This window comes from Mercurialis annua, linkage group LG7 (assembly GCF_937616625.2).
Source record: "Mercurialis annua linkage group LG7, ddMerAnnu1.2, whole genome shotgun sequence".
Taxonomy (NCBI): Eukaryota; Viridiplantae; Streptophyta; class Magnoliopsida; order Malpighiales; family Euphorbiaceae; genus Mercurialis; species Mercurialis annua.
In genome coordinates this window covers 40,006,558-40,026,590 of record NC_065576.1, presented here as the reverse complement: position 1 = coordinate 40,026,590, position 20,033 = coordinate 40,006,558, and the positions used below count along the sequence as shown (strand labels likewise).

Sequence of the window (20,033 nt, the reverse complement as noted above, 5' to 3'; positions counted from 1 at the left end):
TTTTATTTTTTGGTATTTTTTGTAAATATTTTTAAGTCAACTCGGTATTTTTATTAATGAAAAAATTAACAAATATTTTTATAATTATTTTCATTTTTTTTTGGTAAATGGTGTAATTTCCTCAAAAACAATCGAGTGTCCCAAGCATGCGTGGCTCAAGCGGGTCAGGTCCGTTGATCCATTTGATACTGACTAGTTGGAGATGGCCTTAGAATATATAAGAGATGTGCAGCTATGATTAGTACACGTATTGTTTGAAAGAAATGAATAATTCAGTGCAAGAATATATCCTCTGATTAAGAGTGAATGTGTTCAATGGTGTATGGGGTAGAATAAACCTGAAGCAGAACAATCAGGGAAAAAATTGCTATAAAACAATCCATTGAGTTGATTAAATGAGGAAGAATACTAGAAATAATCAACTTATCGCACACTTCCCTAGCAAAGCAGACGCCTCGTCTTGTAAAACCTTCCATGCTGCAGTTACATGTCTCTCTTCTGTCAACGGTGCTCCTACTGCAAATCGCAGTATATACTTGCCAGATAGAACCTGAACAAACAAGAAACTTAACTATTGAGCCACCAGAATTTAGAAACAGTTCGATGTTTGGTGAGGAAATGAAAACAAAGAATCAATGCATCATTATGGAAGAAATTCAGAATCAAGGATGACTTACTGTGTGAGATAATAAAGTCTTCCCGGTTGAGTTTACTGCATCTAATAGGTCATTGTTCAGTTTGTTGCCGTGATCTTCATTGTTGTTTGGAGGCAAAAGCCGAAAACAAACCAGTGAAAATATCCGCGGGGCAACAACCTGAGCACATACATTATGGACATGACACAGGCTGTATGTAAGATGGAAGCATACAAGGGAACTTCATACCCATAAGGCATAAGTTATTTATGTTGCACAAAACTGAAAACGCTCATATAGAAAACATTGAAATCGAAACGGGCAAAGTGATATTGTTTCACAAGAATGCATGGAGATTTCATAGACATGGAACACCTATACATTGCATGGAAATAGAAAAGATGAAATAGAAAATGTTGAAATCGAAACCGGCAAAATGATAGTTTTTACAAGAATAAGTCATGAAATATAAAGTTCTGGGCCTCTAGCATTTCAGAAGCGTTTTTGGAAACAGAAACGAAATGCCGAAATAAATAACTCGACAAGTTTCCATGTCTGCTATCACATGCATGAAAAAGGACGCTGCATCTCTTTTCAATATTAATCAACTTTTGCTGTATCAAGTAAAAAATACTACCTAGAGGAAGTTTCAAATTTATGAACAAGAGTTGGTTTCAAGGCAAGAATTTTGAAACTACTAACGAAGAAGAGTATGATTACCTCAAATCTAGTGTCTTCAGCAACAAGTCCTTCAAAATATTTAGCCAAGTTAATGTGATTTCTGATGTAGCATTGCAGCTTTTCTACACCATACAGTCGTAACACCATCCACAGTTTCAAAGACCTATCATGCAGTATCATGTTATACTAGGTAACAGGGCGACACCGTCCTTGGCATTTAAACTTTGTTGTAGGAGAAAAACATCATAATTTGAAAATCACTCAAGTCAAAGACCCAAAGGATACCTAAACCGACGTCCGAGGGGAATTTGCCAATCTTTATAATCCACAACCATGTTTGTTTGGGAGGCCTGCAAAGCACATGAAAAATAAATAAATAAATCTGACCTGATAGAAGATTCTAATCAAAAATAATACTGGAGGAGATGAAGAGAATTTACTTTGTTTTTCAGAAACTCCGGATTTGTAGAAAGCGACTGAATCAGAGCATATCTATCCTGTCATGCAAGGTAACACATCTACTGAATACTTTCGCATAATAGAAAAAGTCAAATATACAATAAGCAGCAGAAGTGAAACTGCTGCACGAGGCTTTTTTAATCATGGGAAGCAAGAAAAACCGAAGACTACTCCAGCGGGAGAAATCTTCATTGTATCATTTAACTAGGCTCTAGGACCTAAACAGAGTTAACTAGACACTTTGGAACTTCCATAAAGCATTTATGTGAATATTAGAAATTTGTAATTTTCAACATAATACATTTTCTGTACAGCATTTTTCTTATGGCTGTTAGTAATAATATTATGCAACTAAAAAGATCTTGTCATGCCACATAATTACTCCATATGATATAATTCAGAAATTTCTAATATTTATGAGACCTTCCATTAAGTCTCTTTTAATGATTGTTTGGACCTATAGCAGAAACTAAAAGAAGTAGCTGAAACATAGATTCGTCTGCGGGAGATGATTAAATATGCAGGGAAGAAAATGATGTACCTTAACCCAAAGGGCTGAGCAATCAAAGTTTGTCAAGAACCATTTATGTGCATTCATGTTAAAAGAGTCCGCTTCTTCAACACCATCAAGGTAACAGCGGTATTCTGGACATACACAAGCACTTCCAGCATAGGCAGCATCAATATGAAACCATATCCCATTACTCTGCCAAAAACCCACAACAAAACATTATTATTATCATAAGAACACCGAAAATTCTTATATTTGGTTTTAAATGATATGCAGGATCTCTTCCATTACTGTAAATGTTAAGATGAAGTAGTGATCCACAATAATGTGCTGTAACACAGGGTATTGAAAGACAACTAGAGATTAAGTGTTTGTCAACGTCCTAGGCATATAATGCAAGAGAACATTCATTTTATATTTTCTATAATGGTTTAATATACAAAATCTTATTGGTAGCGTTGTCTGCTATTGTGCATGGTTACTTCGTTTTGCAGATTAGAAGTTGAAATTCCAGTCAGATACAAAAGACAAATAGTATGCATTGTCCTGCTTATTTCTACGGACAACTTGAACAAATCTAACCTTCGCAATCTTTCCCAATTGAAGTAACGGGTCAACAGTTGCCGATGAAGTAGTGCCAACCTGCAAGTATAGACAAGATTCTGTTGTCACGCAAAAACTTCTACCATAACTATATACTTGCCTGCCATGGACTCGCTGTAAGTGTAGTGTCAAGCCAACGTTAGGTTTTCAGATTTTCAGTCAAATAAAGGAGGCTAGAATTCGAGTAACCTATAGGATAAACCCTTTATGCTTCAACAGTTAAAAAAATCTAAGAATTTCTGCTATACAGACTTCAATTAACTGACTCGTTTGGTAAACAAAAATGGCACTGTACCAAGAATTATTTTAGAAGTAATATTTATGAACCAATGCACAAATTCAGGTCTCTCACAGTAGCGCATAAAAAGAAGGGAATCAGTCCGGTGGAAATGTCCTGTGAAATTGCGTCACTGAGTAATTCCGGGACAAGGGAATAATTAGTGGAAGAGTCTGTCTTCAGCAATCTGCAATTTACTGGATGAATTCCTGCTATCTGCCGTCGAGTAGACATTACATCATGTGAACTTATAATTCTGATTGTTATGAAGTGATAAAATTGACAAGTGCATATTTCCATATGTACCTGGCAGGCCTTTTGCATAGCAGAATGTGTTTGATCAGATCCATAAACCACAAGTTTTTTAAGAGCATCTTTTCCTACCGTCCTCAAGACCTTGTCTCGAGCAGCTAGTAATACAACTAGAATAGCTTCACTTGCAGTACCTTGTATCACTCCACCTCCCTGTCCTGCAACATTATTTCACAAGCTTTATAGAATTTCCACCCACAAGGCTCTTAGTATCATTAGATTAATATTAAAACAGGCATGCATTTGCAGCTTCAATTTCCAATGTCAAAGTCAAACAATGTTTAGTAGAAACTTCAGCAGCTTTAAACTTTCAAACAATGTTCAAATTCTTCACAAGACGCATTATAGAATTTTGATATTTACGATCACTACTGACAATTATTAGTCACAATCTCTTTTAGTTAAATTTTATCAAGCCCATCCCATGTGCTTTCCTCATTTAAATTTTTTCAATCAAGCTTGGTCAAAATGCTTACCCGTTGAAAGAAATTCTTCAGGTAGCTTGAGCAATTTACCAAGCCAGTCTAGAACAATCATTTCAAGCTCAGTTGCTGCAGGGGAAGTTATCCAGCTAAAACCCACCATGTTAATACCAGCACTAAGCATTTCTCCCAAAAATCCGGCAACACTGCTGTTTGACGGATAATATGCAAAGTAATTCGGACTTTGCCAATGGGTGACTCCAGGTAAAATCTTTGCTCGAACATCTGCAATCACACACATAACCACCACCCAAAATGCAAAAGTTATACACACCATAATATTAATCCCAAAATCACATAACCATTATCATGAAGATAATTGGAAATATTAAATTAACAGGCTTCAAAAAGCTATTAACTTATATTTTCTTTCATCCAATTAGGGAAACTCCACATATACATTGATATAATTAAACTAAAAACTTCACCATCAAGAACATTTTGCAATGACTCAGGTTGATTTGGAGCAGAATCTGGCAGAAGTTTACTCAGATACCCAGGCTGCATAATCAGAATCACATAGAAAATCAGAATAGTAATTAATATGGATGAATAGGCAAAATTTAAGTAGCACAAACACTTCATTCAATCGACAGGTCCCGTTTCAGAAACTTTTCTGACACCTAACATCTCAGACACTAAACTTCATTTTTTTTCCATAATAAACCTTAAAAAACACTTTGTCCGTTGTACCTAAAATATATGTAGATGAGCAAATAAAAAGATGGAATCTTTTTTGTTACCTGAACTTGGCTAAGAACAGGAAAAGTTTCAATAGACTTGTAGTAATCAGCAATAAAATCAACCATTTGATGTGCATGCTCTCTCAACTGCTCTGCATCCATTGGTTTCAGCTCCTCTTCCCTAATAATGCAACAAACGTAAAAAGAAAACAAATGGGTCAGCTTAAAGAACATAATTATTAGGCATTTCATGCAAATAAGCCATTAAAATGTAAGAAAATATGCAAAAAAATGTGAAGAACTTACATTTTTTGTTCTTGCAAGGTAATAGAAGGAAGATAAAGATTGAAGCTTTATAGAATGTAGACAAAGTGGGGGAAGTGGGTTTAGTGTAGAGTTTTAATCGGAGAAAACTAAGTTAATTGAAAAAGGATTAATGATTGATTAGAGTGATTGGGAATGAATATTCTCCATTGGTTTTTAGAGTTTAAAACTTTGTGGAAGAAAAGAAAAGAACGTTTATTTTTGTGGAGCATATATTTGGAGAAATGCGTAGTCTACCACGTCATCCGTAGACTAAGCCACTCATAATACAATACCTCATTAAAATGATGGTAATATTAATATTACCATTAAGATTTGAATGCATTTATTGCGATATTGTCATCATTTTAATAAGGTTTAACCCATATAGAGGTCCTGTATTTTACACTTTTTTTTCCGTAGGTTCTTATACTTCATTTTTATATTATTTGGTCCCTCTACTTATCTATTTTTGATTTTCAAGTCCTTTATGAGTTTTTTCCGGTCCTTTTGTGTGGCTGGATGAAACAAAAATTATAAGTAGAGGGACTGGAGGAAACAAAAATTGTAAGTAGAGGGACTGGAAAAAACTCACAAAGGACCTGAAAATCAAAAATAGGTAAGTAGAGGGACCAGGTAATATAAAAATGAAGTATAAGGACCTACAGGAAAAAAGTGTAAAGTACAGGGACCTCTATATGGGTTTGGCCTTTTAATAATGTGTTTTATTATGAGTGTTTTAGTCTACGGATGATATGATAGACTCAGTTTACTTAAAAAATTCTCCATATATTTGTGCTTCTGACTCTGACACTTTTGTCTCACAAATTTCGTTTTCACTTATAATTAAAAAAAGGAATAAAGGGTTAATCAGGCTGCTGAATTTATGACTCGGGAGTCAAATAACTCATTATCACTGGTTTTAATCAATTAAGATTGATATTTTTTATTTTAAATCAATTAAAAATTTAATTATACGATACGGATAAATTTAGAGACTGAAATAACTGATCTATTTTCGACTGACCTAAAACTAAATAATATTATTTTAAGATTAAATTACGTTGAGATCTCTGAGGAATATTACAATTAACATTTTGCTATCTCTTGTTTCAAAAATTTATTTAATGGTCTCTCAGTTTTAATTCCATTAACTGAGAGACCCTTTCGTTAATTTGAGGGACAAAATCATTTAACGTAAATAAAATTAAAGTATCAAATCGTTTAAAAGTGAGGTACCAAAAATCATTTAATAAAATTAAAAGTGAAAGATCAAACCGTTCACAAAATTAAAAATGGGGTATCTAATTGTTTTAAAGTAAATGTCAAAATCAACGGAAGGGCCTAATAATTAATAGAATTGAAACTGATGAACCAATAAATAGACTTTTGAAACAAAAGGTATCAAACTGTTAATTACGGTATACCTCAAGAAATCAGATTAATTTACTCTTATTTTTAATTGATCTAAAATTAAAAAATATTGCCTTTAATTTATTAAAGTTAGCTGTGAATCACAAGTTTAGATACTATATTGACTATTAGAGGTGAGCTAAAACCGAACCAACACATTAATCTGATTCAAACCAGCCCAAAATTAATTTTAGTTTGGTTAAAATGTATTGATTTGGTTTCAAATTATAAAAAAATATGGTTTTGGTTTTGGTTTGATTTCAACTAGTGGTTAACCAAACCGACCGAAAAACCGAAGTTTAGAATAATATTATTTTTATTAATATTTATATTTATATATATATATATATAAATAAATAAATATAAAATTTATTTATTGAAATATTTATATATAAATATAATATGTGTGTATAGATACATATATGAAAATAAAACATATAAACTAACACACACATATAAATAAAAATTATTACATATAATTTTAATTATTACGTATAATTATATATAATTTTTATCTAAATCTACATTAACCAAATCGAACTAAATCGAACCGAAACCGATGCTAAAGTTTGGTTAACCGAATCGAAATTTTACATAAATATTTAGCGTGGTTTGGTTTTAATATTTTCCCTTAAAATATAGTTTGATTTTGGAGTTTACTAAACTAAACTGTACCGAACCGAACCATGCTCACCCCTGTTAACTATGTACTCATAAAGAAAGTGTTACATTTTTTTAGCCAGGCATTATATTAGTTATGTTTTTTTCCGGTTTGTTCAAGCTTTTGTGAGAATTTAAACTTGTTTGTTGCCGGTTTATATTGGCTTCATCAGCTTTTGTAATGATCCAAACTTATATGTTGCAGATTCTTGATCGACCAAAGAATTTATATAGCTCCAACACATGCAATTTTAATTTTTGAAGTTTATAAGGTGATCTGCGATCAAAGTGTTTGTGTTTTTAGCATATATGTCTCATTCTACGTCACGTCATCGGGTTTTATCTCGGAATTTAAACTTGTAAGTGTTTTTATTTTGAGCTAATATAAATCTCTATATTGATTTAAAGAAAATACTAAAATGTATAATATATTAAAATTTTATCCAATTTTGAAATTTTGAAAAACAATAATTATTTTATATTTGAATAAAATTAAAAATCAAAATGAGTTTGGTTAACTTTTATTTTACTTTCTCTGAAAATCAATTTAAACATATTTACTCTTTGCATTTTTAAAGATCGTACGTTCAATCTAATTAAAAAAAATTTATCTCTAACACCTAACGACTGACACAATTTTTTTTATGAACAAATTTTGCAATTAAATTTAATTTTAAATTTAAAAAAGTTAGTTCATATTCAAATTAACGATGAAACTAAAAACAATTTAATTTCAAATTAAAATAATTATTTTATAAAATTTATTCAATTTAATTTAATATTTTAAAACTAAAATTTTGTCTGAACTTGACCCAAATTGGGATTAATATACTTTTGGTGTTTGAACTTTTTAAAATTTGATAATGGTGTTTAAATAAAAATTTATATCATACCGGTTTTTTAACTTATTAAATAATTACAGATTGGTGCTTTTAACAGGTTTATGTAAAAAATGGAGATAATGTGGGTCCTAACATATGTTGAATGGTTAAAAAGAATTATAATTTTTTTAAAAAAAAACAATAGCAAAAGATTAAAAAATGAATAAAAGTAAAGTTAAATCCATTTTAGATCCCTATATTATATCGATTTTGATTATTTGGTCTTTTATTTTTAATTTCTCCTTTTTTAGTCCCTAAACTTATATTTTTCAGCACTTTAGTCCTTATTTTTGCTTCCACCTATATCTGTTCATGGGTTTGGGTACCCGCCCATGCCCGGTTCTTAGGGTCGGACTTGGGCAATGATTTTTCGTCCCAAGCCCGGCTCGATCCCGATCCTGCAAAAAGCCGCTATTTTATGGGCGGGCTCGGGCTTTTATTTTTGTAGAATTTACATGTAAGTCCGCCTAAATCCGGCGTGAGCCCTCAAAAATATAATGTTAGGGTCAGATTTGGATAGGAATGAAAGTCCGAGACGGGCTCGTGCCGGCCTTGGACTTGTATAAAAAATTAAAAACTTGTTGGGCCCGGCCCGAGTACGATTAATGAGCAAATCTAGTTCCACCAAATCTCCTATTACAAGCACTGCACACTTTATCACCACCGGCACTGTCAATCAACTTATAAGATTTTCAAGAGAACGCATTCTTCTCGTATACAGCGCTTTTTGATCTCATTCTTGCACATCTCGGGTACAACAAGCTGGCCATGACAGCACAGTCACCTCAACTTCTTTTGAAACCGGTAATGATCCTTTCGTTTTCCGTTTTCAGTTTGTATTTTGGCTTTCATCTCCTCTTTATGAAAGATTAAACCAAAAAAACTCTTTTGATTCCTTTTCTCAAGAAAATCTCAATTGTTTCTTTAATTTGTCCTTACTCCGTTTTTGTTTCAAGCGGTAACAAACTTCTAGGAGATGGTAAGCTTTCCTGCAATTATGATGTAAAATTGTTATATATTCGTATTAGAACAAGTGCTAGTTTGCAGATGCAAACTAACAATTCGTTTTATAGGCTTAATTACTTTAAAAAAAAAACACTTTAAACTTTTTTTTTCGTTTATACCCTCACCTTGTAAAAAAGTCATTTGTACCCAATTTTAGGTTTTTATGTTTCATCTCTACCCAAAAGTACTAAAATTGCCTCTTTTCACCTGAAAAAAAGTTTAAATTAATCCTTTAATTTATGTTTATATACTAATTAGAAATATGATATAACCTTTTATTTAATTGTTTTTAATTTTTTCATCCTTTAATTCATTAAATTGTCAATTATATTTATATATTGGGTAGAGATGAAACCTAAAAACCCAAAATTGGGTACGAATGATTTTTTTACAAGGTCAGGGTATAAACGAAAAAAAAATTCAAGGTGGAGACTTTTTTAAGTAATTAGGTCCGTTTTATATTACAATATTCATGCATTTCTTAAGAAAATTTATGACAGAGCATTAGTATAAAAGCTTTAGTGTGAGCTGAAAATATTAGCTCTCTCTTTTTTGTCTCACATTTTAGTGTTCCAATTGATTGATAATTTTATTTGTTGAAGCGGATTGATTAACTCTTGCTCAAAGTCAATGATATGTCAAAACGAAGTTGATTTTTTGAATAACAAAATTGTCAGTATCAATGTGATTCTAATCTTTTTTATTTTCAAATTATGTATTGCATTTCTACTTTGTATAACTAGGTCATGGTGTTTCATTTGATGATCATTTCTGTTATGTGACATAAATTCTGAAACTTCTCTTCTTTTTTAAGAATTTCCAAGTGATGATATTGGTTCTTCTCCTTATATTATACATTGGCTCCTCTCTTTGTATTATTTTGAAGTTTCATGGTGAACATTGGGCAATGACGAATGCAGGGTAGGGCTAGGTTGGTCCTAGAGCTGGCCCTGGCCGGGTTGGCACGTGAATCGGCCCGGTCAAAAACGGTCAGGAACTGGTCAAACCCTAAACTGGATTCTCCACGGTTCCAAGCCGATTCCAAAATTTTGGAACTATGAACCGCTGTTTTCGGAACCGGCGGTTTAAGGTCGAACCCGTCGATAAAAAGTTAATTAATTTTAATATATATATGTATATAAGATATACTCCCTCCGTCCCGTTTAAGAAGGGACAAATGACTTTTTCACATATTAGCATTAATTACTATGTTATTTTCTTATTTTACCCCTATTTATGATAGTATTGTATTTTGTGTATAGACTAATAGTCATTAATTATGGAAAGAGAGAAGGGGGTAAAAAAGGAAAATTCATATAAATAGGCACAAAAAACACCATATGACCTTTTTAAGTGGGACAAATAAAAATGGAATATATCCCTTCTTAAGTGGGACGGAGGGAGTATATTATATTTGTTTTAGTTAATTTTTTTGGTAAAATTTGTTTTATTTCATTACTTTCTTATAATATTATCTTCACGTGTTATTTTATTTTTTTAATTATACCTTTTAAAATAAATTTTAATTTTACTTTCAATTTTTTTAAAAACTTCTAGTTCCGAACTATCACGGAACCGTCACTTAGACGGTTTCGGGCCGGTCTTATTTTTTCTTGAACCGTGACCCGGAGGTTCCGAATCGGAACCGCCGGGTTATGAACCATGGCCACTTCTAGTTGGTCCTAGACCCTACCTCAAATATTTAAAAAAATAAATTTGTTATTCTTCACTTAGTTAAAATAAAAGAGGAGCTGTTTTTGAATTTCCTTTACAATTTATTTCTAATTTTACTGACTCTCCAAATATAAACTGACTCTCCAAATATAAACTCTAACCTTAATTCAAACAACAACAATAGACCAACAATATTCTTCCATTATGAAAATTAAGGGTTAAAAGCTCTTTATAATTCTTATACAAGTGAGTTATTTTCTTTTATCATTTTCTTTATGCGTTTTTAAAATTTGTTTAAGTTTTGAGTCTTTTTAGTTTGATTAATTTTTAATGATTTGTGATATGGGTTATATCATTGGTTTAAAGTGGCAATCGTGATTAGTATAATTTGTGTGTATGTTAATGGAATTTTATTATTGTATCATGATTGGATTATTGCATCTGGAAATGGAATAGAATTAATATTTGTTTAATTGGTAGTGATTAGTTTTTGTTTAGATTTTAATGGTGATTATTTTGTGTACTTCATTGAGGGTTTTGATTAGTTCATATTCTTGAAAGTACAATATCTATACTATTCTATAATTCTGAGCTACACAAAATTCTTTTAAGACGGTCCTGCCAAGTGGCTCTCTTAAATTATGACATATGTACTATCGACCCATTAACTCTGCCAAAAACGCCTTACCCGACCTTCCCCTTTCTTCAGCAACTTCATCTTCCAAACCCTTCATCTTCCATCGCTATTTACACCGTTACACACAGTGCAAATGTAGGCTTCAATGGAATCCATCCGCGCCATATATATAGATTCGAGAAAAACATAAGCAATCGGCTTCATCACCCAGAAAAAAAAGGTTTTCCCCTTCCATCTTCCAAAGAACTCAGTTGTGCCAACCGCAAATCTTTAGCCCAAGAATCTCAACAACTCAGGTAATGTTTAATGTTTAATTTAGACGTTTCCAATTGGTTTTGTTGTACCGATGTACCCAGAATCAATACCAAGAAAGAACTCAGATTCAATTTGGATTTGCTAAGTTTAATAATTATGGTCCTTTTAATGAATTAAAGTGAGAAAATTTGGATTAAAGTGTGAAAATTTGGTTCCTCATGTGTTCATTTTGATCTTTTTGGCTTAAGAATGTGGGTCTTTTAATAGTGAAAGACGTTATTCATATGATTTCTGCAAGATTGTCGGTATAGAAGTTTTGTGTGAGTTTATTGATTGACAATTATGAGTTCATATGGGATGTAGTATGTTGAGAGTTTTAATATTAATCATGTTGTTTGCACTGTTATAATCTATGAAAATTACAGTTTTAGAAGTTTAGTTAATGATCCTACCCCCTCCCATATTAGAGAAGAGAAGTCATTCGTAGCAAGGAAGCAAATGAAGACATTTTGTAACTAATTGGGTTATTTGAAGGCAATATATGGTGCGCACACGGACTGCTCGATACAATGGGTTAACCCGTACGTTGTAGATTTAAATCGATGACATTTTTAACACTTGTAGGCAATGATTTCCACAAACACTAAAGCCTTACCTCTTTACCAAAATATTGAACAGCTGTTTATGTGCACAATAGAATACATAGTCATTTTAAGTTATTGCGCGTCGTTTGTCTAATGCGAGATCAGTTTTCCCCGGATTAAATTAGTTTTGTTTAATTGTTGCTATTCTTAGGTGAACCTGTACGAGATATTATATGTGCTCTTGCTGCTACGGTAAGAAATTCTAACCAATTATTTACGAGTGTTGAGCTAGAGTTTTCATGCGTTTATAACAACCAATTATTCAGTTTTTTTGCATTTTGTTAGTAAATAATCTTCCATAGGAATCCGGTATGGCAATCAATGATAAATCAAATCCATTTTGCACGATAATCAAAATATCATTACATATTTCCTGCTATTCACATGAGTTATTTAGTTTTCAACATTCTAATACATTTACATATAGTTGATGATTTACTGATACGGAGACTTAATTAAGTCCTACTAAAAAACTTTCAAGGAGATAGAAAGCAATGTAGATGTTGAGCGATTGGATAATTCCGCTATTTGATGCATTACTGGAATTAGAATTACGATAAAAGATGCATGAATATTAGTCTTTCAACCTGAGTTTTGTAGCAGCTTCTATTTAGTAATTTAGAATTGTGGACTATGAAGAAAATTGGTCAAACTCTATAATGCAATATAATCAAAATATCTATAGATAATCCCTGCTATGTAGATGAGTTATTTAATTTTCATTATTTATAGATGATCCCTGTACAAATCAAAAACATACATATGGTTTCTTCTTTTTTCTTGTAACCTTTTTCATGTTCTGAAGCATCATCACTCTTGTCTTGCCATCGGGTTTGATTTCGCTCTCACGCATCTTCATGTACAACTTCTTAGCAGATACAAATCCGCGTTTTAAACACAATCCATGTATGGCAGCATCGTAGATAGACGCATCTGGTGCAACATGCTGCAGAGGAAATGAAAAAAAATTCAAATAATTGATTTACTTGATGCCTATGATCCAATTTTTCAGATGAAATCTCGTGCATTTTTTTGTTCTTTTCAGCGGTCAAGCTGCAGTTATCACGCCCTGTCAGTTGACATCTGGTTTAGGGTCCCGACGGGTAAAGGCGATTGCAGCTGCTAAACACCATACTGTACTTGCCACTGAGGGTATGGATCTAATAGAGGTAACCTAATGATATTTTTTTTTGGGAAATGTATGACAAGATTCTTTCAATAGTATGCATCTGATTTGAAGTTCATTATATTGCTTACCATTCGTTCTTCAACATATTATCTGTTCTTTGTGGATTTTAAACTAAATGTACATGTAAACTGCTTGCAGCATGGGTTTGTATTTATTACTTAAGTGTAAAATTGTAGAGTCGTCAAAATAGGATTAATGTTAACTGTACGTGTCATGGATTTATGTCCGTCAAGGGAAACAGTGAAAATGACAGTATTAGATTAGCTTTGCAAGTTCATTTGGTATGAAAGTTTCTTATGATGAAGATTTGATTTTTAATTTACATAGAACAAAAAATGTCTTATTTTGTTTATGCCTGTTGTATACAGTGGTTGAAGAAGACTAGAAGGAAGGCTCTGTTTGCTTCTTGGGAGAAAATTAAAGTAGGTGAACTTTTACTTTATTCAAGTACTTTTTTTTAGAGAGTTTATTCAAATACTTTAAGCACATGAAACACAATTTTTGAGTTTATTGAAACTGGTTTTGTTTCTTAATTTAGACAATTCTTTTTTGTTTTTAAATTGGGTGTGTGTGTAATGTTATGTTTCTAGTGTAAGAATTAAAACATCACACATAGTAATGAAATTAAGATATAGGTATTGATCTCTCTTTTTTTATATCTTTATTGTTGGCATAACGGGCACGATGGATATCTGAGATTTGTGTAACTCCTACATCAACAATACATTTCTAATAAATAATTAACACCTTGTAATTGGTTTTCATAATCATTTACAAACAAAACAAATAGAAACTGACATTCACTTGATATAGTATGGATTTAGAATCTTACATTTTATGTCTTTTCACTTGTACACATTTAATTTAATAAGGTTAGCTATAATATAATAATTGCATGAACTGCATGTCATGATATCTAGATCGTCATTTAACTTTTGGGTCACTTACTCAGTTTTAACATACAATTACTAAAAGAAATGGCATGTTATATATTTTATTAATTCAATCAATTTCCATACAGAATAAATATTTAATTATCATTAAAAATATATATAAATACATACAAAACATCACAACCACAGGTTTTACCAGATTTTTCAAAAAGAAATATAAAAGGCCATAACAAAATTTAATCTTAATCAATAACCTCAAAACAGTTAAAACTCACAATTTATATTTATACCTATTTAATTAATAATAAACAATGCACACTACTCATATACAAATACACTGCATATAAATCATCGTATGACATCACAACAATAAAATTTTGGATTGGGATTCTCTCAAGTTCGTTTTGAATTTGAGGGGTCATGTTTACTATTTACACCGTTCATTATAAAATGAACGGTGTAAATAAAAAAAGTACAATTTTAATTAAATTAATCTACACCGTTTATTTTGTAATGAAGAGTGTAGATCGTGATCATTACCCCCCTCAAGTTCAAATGAACTTAGAGCCAATCTTAAAATATCCTAACAAAAAATCACCATGCACACACAATCCCCCAACTGTCAAATGACATTATTACATTGATTCTTGTAATGTTGGCAAAAACAGATTTCAATGCATACATTACGATGATTATGAGGTGAGAATATCTTATAATTTTACTTACTTATTTAGAAGAATTCATTTTGGGTTTATTTCTTATCATTTTCCAACTTATTACAGCTAAAAAAGTTCCAAATTATTGGATAATGAAGATCATGTGTTGAAGGAGATCGACCTTTCAAACTACTATCATAAATTTTTAAAGATGACAAATACAACAACAATTTTTTTTTGTCGTCTTCAAATGGCAAAAAATAATAGCGCGAAGTATACACTCAGAACAAAATTAATGTTTTCGTCAACAAATAAACAAGAAGGATTGAAGCTACTTAAACAATCAACATCAACTGCAAATCTACAATCGCTATATACTGTTGGAATTTAATTGAATTTGAAAAATAAATGAAAAAGTGCCTTGTTAGTGAATATGATAATATGAAGAGTTTTGTGGTTGTCCCACATTGTTTAGGAGAACTGAAATTATTGAATTTATATACTTGTAATTCTCATATGGGTTTGGACCCCAAGGGGTACCCAATTTTGTGAACGGGGTAAGAGTTAAATCCTTCCCGATCTACCACGCGCGCCGTCTGTCCGACATGGCCTGGATTGGGTGGTTGGTTGGTTGGTTCGGTCAGCACTTTATTTTTTAGATACATAATTATTTACTTAATTACGTAACAGTTTTGTTTTCAAATAAAACATATCCCTTCACTTTCTCAAAACGTTTTGACTGTTGCAGTCTTTGGTTTATTAACAAAACGTTTCAGTATTTATTTTCTATTTATTTCCCTCCTAACAGCTCTTTTCTAATGCCTATAAATATTGTTTTTGTTTTGTTTGAAAAATACAGAAAATAAGAGCAATATAATAGAAAGTGTTTACGAAGCTATTATCGCAATGCAGCGGTAATAGTATTTTCCGGCTGTTTTATCATAGGGGCGCCGCGTAATCAGTCAGTTTTGCACCACCGAACTGTGCCGCGAAACGTCTAAAAGAGAGCGACCTAATCCGCGACTCAGCCTCATTAAAAATTCCAACAACTATTTCAACATATATTTATGCCATAGCCATGTCGCTTGGATCCTCATACAAAAGAGTCAACATATTCAAAATGATATTTGAGAATACTACAAAAAAAATCAAGCTTCCGAGACACTCTTCGTCAACTAATTAAGTATAAACAACTGCGCCATGTACGTTTAGCCATCAAATGCCAAAGCAGAGAAGATGGCCATTGGGATAAAAATTGCATGGCAGTAGACAGTGAAAAACAATTCGATTTAACATATATTTTATGTGCTTTAGATGTTGAAATTATGAAGCTGTAAACAGGAATAAAGTAAGATTTTGCATGTATCCCTTCGGTCCAAATAAAACAAATATAACAATATTCAACTTTAATTTGGGCTAAGATTTTAATTTGCATGGCAAAGCTAAAAAGTACTCTTTTACAAAAATTAAAGTGGTTAGTATAAAATAAATTTATAAAATAAGTAATGTGATTCTGTCAATCTTTTAATTCACCATTTTGTTACTTTTCAATGGTCAAGTGCAAAAAATTAATTAAATTCAAATGTTCATTAGTCCACCAATTTAACGTTTTGAGTGTAATGAAACACAAACAAAAAACAAATAAATTTGTTATAACAAATATTAAAAAAAGGCCAAAAATACTTTATCTACTATAAAATAATTACAATAATATAAACACATCAAATAATATTATAATTTTTTTAAAAAAAAAATTCAACCTGCGCAACGCGCGGACATCGACTTAATATTAATTAATTCTTATAAAATTTTATAATGATGTAGGCAATGGATAAATTTTTGATAAAAAAGACCACGATCCTCAATTTGGGAGTCTTCTGGTACTATAGTTGTAGATAATTTAAGAACAAGAGTAGAATTTAATGTCGATGATATCATTTACGACCCCGGTGAACATAAATCTATTTATTCATACGATCCTATATTAGAGATCAAGTTTGTATAGGGTATTTGTTAAAAGGTCCTTGTCAACTTAAGTGACATAATTTTCTTAAAAGACAATTTGGAGAAAAGAAAAGAAGCTTTAAGGAATATTGGTTCATTAATTGGTTGGAATACAGTGTATCCGAAGATAGTGCATATTGTTTGTGGTGTTATCTTTTCAAACGAAGTTATGAATCACAGTCAGGTGAAGAAGCTTTTGTATCAAATAGTTTCATCAATTGGAAAAATATTAAGGTTGTCTTCAAAACTCATATTGATGCTACTAATAGTTGTCATAATGTGGCTAGAAGAAAGTGCGAAGATTTGCAAACTCAACGTCAAAGTGTGTTATATTGGCTATCTAATCAAAAACTTGAATTTTCAGAATCTTATCGCATTAGATTGACTGTGACATTGATATGTGTCTGCTATCTTTCACGTCTAGGATTGGCTTTTCGTGGCAATGACGAGTCATTTGATTCAGAAAATAAAGATAATTTTCTTGAAACTGTTGATTTTGTTGCATCTTTAAATGAATAATTTGCAAAATATGTGGGATTTCAAGCTCCTGAAAACAATCAAATTACATCTTTGAATATACAAAAAGATATGGTAAATGCTTGTGCTTCATTAATAACAGATGCAATTATTAAAGATATTGGTGATTCTTTTTATGCTTTTTTAGTTGATGACTCTCGGGATAGTTCAATACAAAAACAAATGGTTGTGGTTCTACGATATGTAGGCAAAGATGGACTAGTTATCGAGCGATTTATAGGGATTAAACATGTGAGTGGCACTTGTGCTAAATCCTAGAAAGTGCTATCGATGAACTATTTTCTGAGCATAATTTATTCATATATAAATTGAGACAAGGATATGATGGGGCAACTAACATGAGCGGTTAGTTCAATGGATTAAAGCCTATAATTTTGGAAAAAAAAATCCATCAGCTTTTTTGTGCATTGCTTTGCTCACCAACTCCAGTTAGTTATTGTTGTTGTTTTGAAGAACAACCTATGAGTTAATTTTTTTAATTAAACATCTACTATTGCTAATATTATTGTAGCTTCTTACAAAAGATCTAATGCTCTTAAGTATCAACATCATCAAAGGACACTTCAGAGGTTAGAAAAGGGAGAGATTTGTACTGGAACAGGTCAAAATCAAGAAACTAGTCTCTGATGCCCGTGTGACACATGTTGGGGTTCATACCGCGGTACAATCATCCGACTCTTGGATATGTTTTTTGCGGTGTTAGATGTTCTTGAAACTATAAAAGTGGAAGGTAGTGATGGGGTACAAAGATGCATGGCTGGAAGTATGATATAAAAGATGGTGGAGTACGAGTTTGAGTTTACAATGCATTTGATGAAAAAGATTATGAGAATCATAAATGAGTCATCACAAGCCTTGCAAAAAATAGATCAAGACATTGCTATGGGTCTAGTTAGAGCAGTTAAACACCGACTGAATACTTTGAGAATGTATGAATGGGATGAGTTCTTGAATGAAATTGATATTTTTTGTGTGAGGTTTAACATAATTATGCCTAATATGGAAGATTTTATTCCTACGCGTACTCGTCTGAAATCAGGTGAGCTCCGAATGACATACCTTCATCATTTTCACTTTGACGTGTTTTGTGCAATAATGTATTTAGTTTCAAACGAAATGAATAGTCGTTTGCTGGAATCAAATTAAAAACTGCTTTTATGCATATCATGTCTAAATCCAAAGAACTCATTTAAGGCTTTTGACCATGTTAAGTTACTTAAACTTGCTTAACTATGTTCATCAGATTTTTCCACTGCTGATATTATCATTCTTGGAGATCAAATTCAAACTTATATTTTTGACGTTAAAAATGCAAGCGATTTTTACGATCTTCAGGATATTGATGGTCTTGCTAAAATAATGGTTAAGATCGGAAAAGATCGTTTATCCCTTTGGTTTATCTACTTATTCGGTTGGCATTGACATTGTCGGTTGCGACTGCAACAGTCGAGATGGTATTTTTAACTATGAATATCATCAAAACAGATTTGTGGAATAAGATGGCAAATCAATTCATGAATGATTGTTTGATATGTTATACATAAAAAAAATCTTTAAGAGTACTGACGATGAAAATATCTTACAACGGTTTCAGAAGATGAAGACTCGTAGATACAATTGCCTCTTATTAAAAAGCGACGATTTCGTAATGTTTTTTTTACTATCGATGATTTCGTAATATTTGTGGTAAGATTTTTAATTTTATCACATTAAATTATGCTTTGCCTTAATTTAAGGTATGGCTTCATCACTAACGTTAGGTACCAAATTAAGCAGTTTAGTTTTGTTCATAATGCATGCACGTGTGAAGTTTACGTTGGGAAGCACAAGAACAAGTTCCACGCTGCATGCCTGTTTAAGTGGTTCTAGTTGTTTTTTAAGATGGTGTAGTGTAGAAAAGTGTTAGGCATCATAATTTAATTAAAACAACAAGCTCTTACTCTGTTTTTGTACAAACAAGAACAAGAATCTTTCTTTGATGAAACAATGAGATTTGATGATTTTCTTTATAACAAGAAAACGAAGACGATGATAGGATTTCATTTTAGTTCTATCAAGATGGTAACCATGGTGTTGCAGCAGTTGGGTATGAAAGAAGTGACTATGGATTGTGAAAATTTTATAGAGTTTTTTGAGAGAGAAATATGGCTTTAAAGAGAGATAAAAAAGAAAATTTTAATAAAGTAAAAAATATAAAATTTAAGCTTTGTCAGCATGTGTTTAATACAACCATTTGAGTTTCGTTTTTTTTAGCTTCACGACTGATTAGGAAAATCTATTTTAAACAAATTAGGTTAAAGACATGAAGATTTAGAGTTGGAAAAGCAGACAATCTCTTTTAAACCAATTTTTATATATGATGGTTCTGCGAATGGTAGGATCTTCTCTTGTCAACCTGAGATCACGAACACAGGTTAGAATGAGTCGGACGTTTGTGTCCGACCACACTCCGATGCCTAAGTCAGATACCTTGCAAGGTTCAAAGATAAATGACGCAGTTTAAAGAGAATGAATTAGGGTTTACCTTTGGTCTTCGGTCTATTTATATAGAATCCTCTCTTAGTAATCGACTCAAGGTCATCTTCTTGTGATTGTGTTTAATTCGGACTCATGCTGGAAAATAGGGATTAGGTCAATCC

At 31.9% G+C, this 20,033-nt stretch overlaps 1 protein-coding gene across 1 annotated transcript; it reads right to left on the bottom strand.

Annotated features, from left to right (window-relative positions):
• Nucleotides 1–271: 271 nt before the first annotated feature.
• On the bottom strand, nucleotides 272–5,144 carry LOC126656504 (tyrosine decarboxylase 2). The gene is made up of 13 exons (XM_050351085.2): nucleotides 4,950–5,144; nucleotides 4,704–4,824; nucleotides 4,389–4,461; nucleotides 3,955–4,185; nucleotides 3,473–3,636; nucleotides 3,242–3,382; nucleotides 2,869–2,928; nucleotides 2,317–2,481; nucleotides 1,757–1,813; nucleotides 1,602–1,666; nucleotides 1,356–1,479; nucleotides 678–815; nucleotides 272–550 (listed from the first exon to the last, which is right to left on the bottom strand). Coding segments are annotated over exons 1-13 (1,473 nt in total). The 5' UTR covers nucleotides 4,952–5,144; the 3' UTR covers nucleotides 272–418.
• Between the last annotated feature and the right edge of the window lie 14,889 nt (nucleotides 5,145–20,033).